Source organism: Terrapene carolina, unplaced genomic scaffold (assembly GCF_002925995.2).
Source record: "Terrapene carolina triunguis isolate 2854851 unplaced genomic scaffold, T_m_triunguis-2.0 Scaffold31291, whole genome shotgun sequence".
NCBI lineage: Eukaryota > Metazoa > Chordata > Testudines > Emydidae > Terrapene > Terrapene triunguis.
In genome coordinates this window covers 1-9,236 of record NW_020695642.1, presented here as the reverse complement: position 1 = coordinate 9,236, position 9,236 = coordinate 1, and the positions used below count along the sequence as shown (strand labels likewise).

The 9,236-nt window shown below is 40.5% G+C and overlaps 1 protein-coding gene across 1 annotated transcript; it reads right to left on the bottom strand.

Annotated features, from left to right (window-relative positions):
• Nucleotides 1-354: 354 nt before the first annotated feature.
• LOC113409225 (poly(A)-specific ribonuclease PARN-like) lies at nucleotides 355-9,038 on the bottom strand. Its single transcript, XM_026662912.2, has 9 exons — nucleotides 8,947-9,038; nucleotides 8,164-8,241; nucleotides 7,250-7,329; nucleotides 4,445-4,512; nucleotides 4,273-4,354; nucleotides 2,717-2,777; nucleotides 1,542-1,707; nucleotides 793-858; nucleotides 355-397 (listed from the first exon to the last, which is right to left on the bottom strand). Exons 1-9 carry the CDS (start codon nucleotides 8,963-8,965, stop codon nucleotides 355-357), a joined length of 663 nt encoding a protein of 220 aa, XP_026518697.1. The 5' UTR covers nucleotides 8,966-9,038.
• Nucleotides 9,039-9,236: the final 198 nt, after the last annotated feature.

Here is a 9,236-nt window from a genome sequence, read left to right as displayed (position 1 = left end):
TTGAAAACTAGAGCCAATCAACAATTTTAAGCATCATTTTCGTTCTCAGTGACCCAGAATTAGTAAAGTTTTACTACATTTATTTCAGAAGCATTTTGGCTGTAGAGCAGTGTTATAAGTGGTAGAATAGAAATATGCTCAATTTAAAAAAAAAGGATTCTAATGAACCCTTAAGAACTCCATGTTTGTAAGCATTAGTTCAGTTTAGCCCTATTACAAGACTGCTTAAGAAGAGAAACAATCTAAATATAATGGATATGAGATTAAGCATAGATCAGCTTTTTATCCAGATTTTTTCATGTTAAAAACAGCACAGATATACAGTAGGTAAGGTAAGAGGTTAACACTAGTAACTTACTTCCAGCTCAAGGTCTGATAAATTAGTTTCCTCTGAAATCTTTAAAAGCAGAAAAGAGTAATGTTATTAATGGTTCTCGTATATAAATATTTCAAAGTCAAAGACAAATTTATGTTAAAAATTCATGCAGTGAACATAAAACAGCTCATGGTGTTATCACATAGTATTTTAAAGGGCATTTAAAAGGCTAAACACTAGTCTAATTTTCCAAGGAGAAATTGATTTACGTCTTATTGTACATATATCTGCCTTTCTGATGAGAATGACTTGCCAAAAAGAAGGGATAAATTTGTTGACACTATCTGCAGAAAGAGACTTCCCCCCTCCCCGCCCCCCATATAGCTGGCTAGTAGGTCAAACCTAATTTCTTATACAGAAGACAGTTCAGAGTTCTCTGTTTACCAGAGAACTAGTGTTTATTTTTAGAAACTGACCCTGTGCATGGCTCCAACTGCAAACTCTTGTTTTCTTCATTCTGTATCAAATCTTCTATTTGCTCCCTGGAGGAAATAGATTAAACAGATTATTTTTTGCTTTTACTAATACAACATTATTGTCACAAAAGCATTTAGTTATATATGCCAAAAGGCAAGGCAAACCTTTTATAAGAAGGATTAATGGAATATTTAAGACGTTTATTATTTTTTACATATGTGTGTGTGTGTGTGTGTGTGTGTGTGTATACACACACACACACTTTTTCATTTTTAGAGACATTAGTATAGTGATAAATATGAAATCTTGAGTGATTAAGAAATCTAAAACAGAAACCAAGTGTAGACTTAAATGCCTTCATATTTGAGGGCCAGAACATACATGGCCATTATTTTCCATCCAAGATCACAAACTAAGAATTGGATTAAACTTTAGCAGAGATTTTGGAAAACTGACAATACCGTCAAGAGTCAAAAATGTAACTAACAACTTGAGTACCCTTGATGTAGCTGAAGACAGATTACTGAAAGTTGCAGATAAGCAGCAAAAAAGCCTGATTAAAAGGAACAGAAGTTTCCCAGACTTAAACCCTCTCATTCAAAGGAACATTTTGTTAAGACTGACAAATTTAGAATCAGAACACTAGAAACTTCAAGTTTTTAGGCAACTTCAGAATGGAGGACTACCACATAAAGAACTGTGCACACACATCAGGATGACATGATTTCATTTTTATATTTCCACTTACACCACTCTCTCAATGAATTTTTTCTGATCCTCAGGAATAGTCACAGGACACTTTGTGGCATTAGGGGAAATGTACGATAGGGTCCCTGCACCATTTGCCTGAGAACGTTTTTCATCATACTGCTCCCGTAATTGTCTTTCCTCTTCCTGATTTAAATATGGGATTCCTAAGAAAAACATTGTACAGATTTTATCATTAAAAGCAAGCAAATATTGCACAGCTCAGAGAGGCTTAGTCACTACCCCGGTCATGTTACACCCTAAAAACTGAAAAAGAAAAAAAAAATCTGTATCCCTCAAATATTTCTTCTAAGCTTCCCTTTCCTTATCTCTAGTTGCAATGGATTTCTTTTGAGAGAGCCAAAGCAGCTGGCACCTTCAAGTCTAAATGAGTCACAAGCACTTTAGGCCCTGCTCCTGCAATCTGATCCTCACAGGCAGACCCCTATTTCTGCACAGAACCTCACTGAATTTGATGGGCCTTCAAATTGTTGATACATGACTGGGGCTTCTGAGTGCTACCACAAAGCAAATAAATAAGGAATAGGGATCTACCCATATGGATATAGTTTAGCATCAGGGGCACAGATTGTTATGGATGTCAAGGAGCTTTGAAGTAGTTGCCATGTATCTCACAGAAAAGATTTGCAAAACATCAGAGCCCTGCAGGTACTAATTACCTTAAGAAACCTGCTGAAATAGGGAAGTGTTGAGCAGAAGTGCGGCAATATATAGGTTCCTAAATTGAGGAACAAGTCAAATGACTCTGGCACTGTCATATTAAGTACCACAATTATCTAGTCCTTTGTTTTTCAGTGGTTAAACACAAACCAAAGTTGTAATCTTTCCAAAAGAACTTTCCTATAGGTTTTACTGCTGGAACAATGGCATTTTCTAGCTTGTCACACTGTGAAACTATCATCACTAAACTATGCTTAAACAAGTAGACATTCACCTGTTTCTAAGAAAATGTAGATGGACATAGTCACTTTCCCTCCTCCCCCCCCCAAACACTGTATAGAACTTTATTTGCATTATTAAAACACCAAATAAGCTATGACCTTAGCAACTTTACCAAACGGTCAAAATGTACATGTTTTGCCTTTTGTTTTAAACAGGAAATGGAGGAAAAGAAAGATAGTCTATAAAAACAGGTTGTAAAATGAAAAAGCTTACCATTGCGAAAAACTTTATTAAAATCAAATCCTTGGTTTGCTAAAAAGTCTATACTTGAACTCTGAAAAAAAGAACAAAAAAAACAGCTTTGTGACTGATTCTACACCACCGAAATTTCAAAGGTCAATTAAAAAACAACCCAGATATTTTCCTCAAACATATTTGTTTTAAAAAACCTATACTAACTTTTTTCTTTGTCAAAGTATTAGGTTAGTGAACTCAAGAAAGTTAGTCTGTGCAATGAAATAGTTTATTAAAAGATGAAGTTTAATTGAGTAGAACAAGTCATTTGTAATTAAATCTCTCCATCAGTATTTTGTCGCTTACTTGCTCCTAACAGATAATCTACGGCTTGCGCACTATGGATAAAAATACATCCCAAAACCTTAACATCAAACCCACCATAACACCAATTAATACGTAGCACACTGTTTAAATTATAATAAAAAAGCCACTTTGAAGCTATGTACCATTTTGATTTTAGTTAGAAGCTATAGAGTCTTGATTTTAGTTTGCCCAGAGAGCCAAGTGAAGCTCAGGATTGTTTAAAAGTGTACCCTTTCAAACAAAAACCTTACAAATGCATCTACAGGAGCCATTTTGGCGATGAGACTCATGATATCCAGGGCAACATGGAAACAAGCAAGGCAGTAGTTTCTGCCACAGGCAAAGCACAATATAATGGTAATAAGGGTGGAAAGGAGTGTAAAGTTTTCTACATATGTATCTATTACTATATAGATTTTTTTTAAATACATATGCAACTTTCTGTAATAAGAAGAGAAGTGCATTCTGGGCTCTACCAAGCTACACATGACTTGTATCACTCTTTGGTCTGGCACAAAGGTTCAACAACTGTTAGAAAAGAGTCAGGTGGACAAAACATGAGACTATACATTGATGATGTCTGCTGGCTTTCCTTTACTGCTTAGCACTGGCTATGAATCCCAATCTTTGGAATACTGATTATATTTTAATGAGATATGGATGAGAGACAGGAGAAAAATAAAGACATAGGAGAGAAAGAGTTGGGGGGGGAGGGACCAGCGGTGGAGGGGGAATGGGAATCAAGTGAAAGCACTGATGTGGCAAAATCTCATGAGTCCAAAAATTCTCACAACAGCTTTGGGAAGCAATGAGAGAGAGAGGGAGAGAATAAGAATGAATAGGAAGAGAAAACAAGAAAAAAGCTGGATAAGAAAATACTTTATAATGTCATAAATCTGATTGTCAGCTTCAGACTGTCATCTCTGTCTCCAGAAAAAACTAAGACCTTTATTAAACAGCAGGAGTTTAAAAAGGGGCATGACCTTTACTTCATTTTTCAACCTAGTTTTCTTCATTTATAGAATATGGTCCCACTAAGACTTTTTTTTTACTGAAACTTGCTTCCTTCTCTATGCACTGGGGGGAAAAAAAATCCATGAAGAATGAATTATACATAGGCAAAAATGCTTGAGGGACTAACCAAAATTGACACCACTACAGAATTTTCACAAAAATCATTTTGAAAAGTTTTCCAGTAGCAATACATATAAACCTGTTTTTCCACTAACCTGACAGACAAACTTGACATCTGGTGAACTTCTATTGAAGGGTTTTGGAAAAATATAGAAGTTGAATGATTTCATTATGTATCTGTGAAAAGTAAGAGTTACAAATCAAAATAGAGATTATCAATATTACCTAGTATAAAAAAAGTTAGGAATAAGTCAAGAAACAACATACTTAGCTTCTGTGTGGTCATATTTAAAACTACAAAGGCCAAACTGAAAAAGCAAGAAATCCATGGAATGCTGAAAAGGAAAAACAAGTGAGAATAATGGTTACAATACATTTTGAAATGCAACTGAGAGGCACTCTGGGAAAAAATTATTTGTCTGAGCCTCAGATATCTGTACCTCACTGATAAATATTGGCACTACTAGCTTTACCTCGAGTGAAAATGCCTTGGCATAATACCTTAGTTTAAAAAGGACCTTTAGCTACATAAGACTCATGTTTAAAAAGAAAATTATTCTTACCAATAACATTCTATTTTTCTTCTGAAGTTTAGCATTTCATTTTTACCTTTTCTTCATTTTTGCATTTTTTTTCTGCACTTCACTCAGCTTGGACAATGAATAGACTAAATTTTCGCTTTGTTTCTCATGCAGTAGGGCAATATTGTTTCAGCTTCCATTATTGCAACGGTATGAACTAAACCCAGCTTTTTAGAAACAAGTTCTTTTCTATTTATATTAAAGAGACACCACCAACTTGATCTGTTCAACTTCAAGTAAGTAGTTTCTGAAGATGTACATGCCTCAAGTACCTCCTGACAGCTTTTCTAATGTTACAGCTATCTTTCCAAAAGTTGTTTCTCTTCTCCATTGTTATACACACAACCCACAAGAGGTGAGCCTGAGACTATTCAGGCGGAGACAGAGGAACTGTACACAAAAAGCTAAAAAAATCCACAAAGTAAACAAAATGCAAAATAGAACTATTCTTCTAATATCTTGAATTCTAATAATCCTAACTGTAACCTCTAACAATAGCAGATAAAATATACAGATATATGATTTAAGTTTGGTAAATTCTTGCTTTAAAAATCTAGTGTTGGGGCCAACCGTCTCTTTAAAGGGACAAATGTAGTAGCTTTTATAGCTAATAGCAAATATGCATGATCATAAGCTTAGCAAGTATTTTACAAGAAAAGGCTTCCTTCCCTTTCTGAGATATAATCTTAGTTTTAAATAGTACTGAAAGCTTTTGGCATTTTCCTTCTCATGACTGACAGTCAACCTAACCCCAAGATCTGAGAAGTAATTTAAGCACTTCCAGTAGAAGATAATAGTATTTTGAAAAAAATAAAAAATAAAAAAAGGATACCTATTACAGCTTCAATAGTCAAAGTTGTTAAGTGTAAGCTGTTGCCACAATACCCTTTCTAAAGGCATGTCTATATGGTAGGTTAGTGCACGGCAAATGGGGGTATAAATCTACAGCGCTTCAGCATGCCACGCAGTGACAGTCTGTGCGGACCTTGCTGCTGCACACTAAAAGTTCCCTAGTGCACTTTGTGTTATTGTGCAGCAGTAAGTACACATGGACAATAATTGTAGGCCATGCTAGAGCACTGTAGATTTACACCCCAGCTTGCTGCATCTTAACTGTTCATCTAAACAAGCCCTAACACCAAGTTGCAATCCTCTCTTTTCCCCCATTTCATCTGGCAGCTGCCCAAAGGGTTCTTGTTTGGTGGTGTGTGGTTTCCCCTCCCTTCCCCCAGTCCCCTTCCCCTTGTGTACAAGGCCAGATATCAGATTCCCACCTTCCACTATCTGTCTAGCACAAGGTTCTCAAGCTTATTTGATTGGGTCCCCCTTCTTTGTGTCTGTAGTAATTTACACAAACACACACACAAGTACATATACCACCACACAGCTCTGAAGGCAGAGTGGAGAGCAGTGACTGCTGGCTGGGCGCCCAGCTCTGAAGGCAGCACCATGCCAGCAGCAGCACAGAAGTAAGGGTGACAATGTGAAAAGCGATATTCATCAATATCACTTTTCACAGCAGATTTAGCACCCCATTGCCACCCTTACTAAAGCTGATGCCATCTCAGGGCTGTCAACCAGAGCCCTGCCACCTCCAGATGAGGAATTTGGGGACAGGGGAAGGAAAGCCTGAGCTGCCTCCTGGTGAGGGGGAGGAGAGCCTCCTGTCATGGCCCTTCTGCACAAGCCCCAGCCACCCAGGGCTGACAGCCAGAGCTAAAAAAAAAAAAAAAGGGGCGGGGGGCCACTTCGGCTCATGCTTCCCTTTAACACATTCCTAAACCTCTGTTGGGAGGTCCGCCCCATAGTTTGAGAACTGCTGGTCTAGCATCAATGACACTTACATTGGCAAAAGAACTAGTGTAGACTGGACACAGGCGCTTGACCACCATGACATCTGGCACTTGCCCACTGTTAGACCAACGTTAGACCAATGCTGGAGGCTCTCGAGACAGTTAGCATAGACATTGCCAGACCCCTGCTCAACAGGATAAGCATGGCCTTACTAAAACACTCACCAATTGCTGTAGACCAGTGGTTCTCAACCCATTGACCATTGTGAGCCACGTATGTGGCCCACAATGCGTTATGTAGGCTCTGGGCCGTAGGTTGAGAACCACTGCTGTAGACTAAATAGATCAAAAATATTGTTTTTAATCAATAACTATTTTAACCTAATGTAAATTTAAAATCCTACTTGTCTCCACTGTTTCCCTGCCAACATCCCGTAAGCAGCCAAATATTAGACTACAGGCAAAGTTAAAAAACATTTAGCCTATTTTTCCTGCTGGAATTCAAGTTTTTCGTCTATGAGTACTATTTAGAATGAAGCAGAAGTCTTAATTTGTCTCAGAATAATGCCTATCATGACATACTGATATACTACTAACAAATCTAACAGTTTGTTCTAGTCTCAGATACATTGCACCTCCTACCAAAGATGGCAAAATACTTAAATAGTTTCATTTTAACTCTTAAGTTTTACATTTACCTTTTTAAGTTTTTGATACCTTTCCTCTGGTGTGTCAAAGCCATTGGTTAATGTGCTAACAGATGGCCCATCACTGATTCCTAAAAAATATAGGAAATATTACATAAAAATAAAGCTATTTAAAGACAGTAGGTGAGGAGCAGCAACAAAGGACAATTATTAAGAAGTCTGCCACTATGTCACTAACATAATATTACATTACATGTGTATAAGTTACCATTCAACTGAAAATAAACCTCTTCCATTACAGGTGAACATCCCTCTTTAAACAAAAGCCAATTAAACTATGTCATTCTACATAAACAATCTGGTGAGTTCAGAGAAAATAACATGCTAGCAGCGAAGCCATGTTCTAGGAAAAACTATGAAAGCCTCACTTGTGTCATTCACCAGTTAGATAAATAATCCTGATAGAATGGCATGTGGTACCAATGACCAGATGTTGATGGGTCTCAAGCCACATTACTGGAGCCAGAACCAGAGTCAACGAAGTGACAGGAGTGTGAAAAATATTGTCAAGTGACTGTTGGCATCTCTTATGCAATACATAACCCATATGTACAGTGTTAAATTTAACATTTTGACCTAGCTTTTGTTTTAAGTATTTCAGTTTCCTATTCAGGCATCTTAGAACAACAGAAAATTCTAAAGACAATTATTACATCTAACAGCAAAGGGAAGTCCATAAGCAAAGTAGCTGCAGATTCATTACAGCAAATCTCTGTTAGCCCATTTGCTAATACTCCCCCTTCACAAGGGGTGCTGAAACAATTTTTATAGCGGGGATGCTGAGAGCCCTTGAACCAAACTGTAAATCCTGTATATAAGGAAACCACTTCAAGTCAGGGGGTATGGCACCACCCCAGCACCCCAATTCCAAATCTATGACGTTCACAAAATAATCTTAACTGTACCTGAAAATTCGCCATCAATAGCCAAAAAGTCTGCTTCCTCGATGGCTTCATACACTTTATTTAGGTTATCCTTAAAATCTATAAAGAAATCATTAAAAACATCCCTGAGAACAGGGCTGTTATCATCTCGGGAACCTCCATCCCGCCTCCCACCGCACGGGAGCTAGACAACAGGGCCCTGAGAGCCACTCTCAGTCTCGCAGCCTTTTTAAGAGACTCAGTGTCCAGTTACAAGGAGAACCGTCATTTTAGAGATCAACCGACAACCCCGGGCCTGCAGAGGAGAGAACCAAATGCAGGGCGCCCAACGACTCGGCTCACGTTCGGCGGCTTCCCCGACAGCACACAGGCCACGGACCGCGTCAGCGCAGGGCCACAAGCAGCAGCACAAGGGCCGGGCTTTGGGGTGCAGACAGCGGGCAGGTGGTCACAGCTCAGCCAGGTACCGCGGAAGGGCCCGCGCGTGGAGCCCCGGCCCCTGTGAGGCAGCGGCAGGCAGCCCACCTACTGCTCCCCGTCCCCTCACTCGGGGGCGGCTGAGCCGAGCCGAGCCTGCCCTGCCTGGCGCCCTCTCGCGGGGCCTCCCCCCTCCTCGGCACCAGGAGCCTCCTCGCAGGGGCACATGCAGCTCCCGAGCACAGCGGAGCCCCGGCTGCTACGCGAACGGGCCGGTCACGGCCCCGAGGACACTCTCGGGGCCCCGGGAGCGGCCCAGGAGAAGAGCGGGGAGGCCAGGCCCTGGGAAACCGGCCCCCACCCGGCGCGCGCCCCGCCGTCACTCACTGCTCCTGATGATCTCCATCCCCGCAGCCCGCACCAGCCCGGCCGGAGCCCCGCTCCGCAGCGTCCTAAACCCGGCTCTGCCCGCACCGAGCACTTCCGGAAACAACCCTCCTCCCCCGCCGGACACGTGAGCGCTCACGTGAGCGGCCCGAGGCGGGCGGGGATAGCTGCCATATTGTCCCTCGGGGCGCCAATCCGACGGGGCGGTTTTGGGGGTTTGTGCTTCTTGGCTTCTCGCGCTCAGCCGCGCTTGAAGTTCCACAGCGCGAGCTAAGCGGCTGTCGTACCCA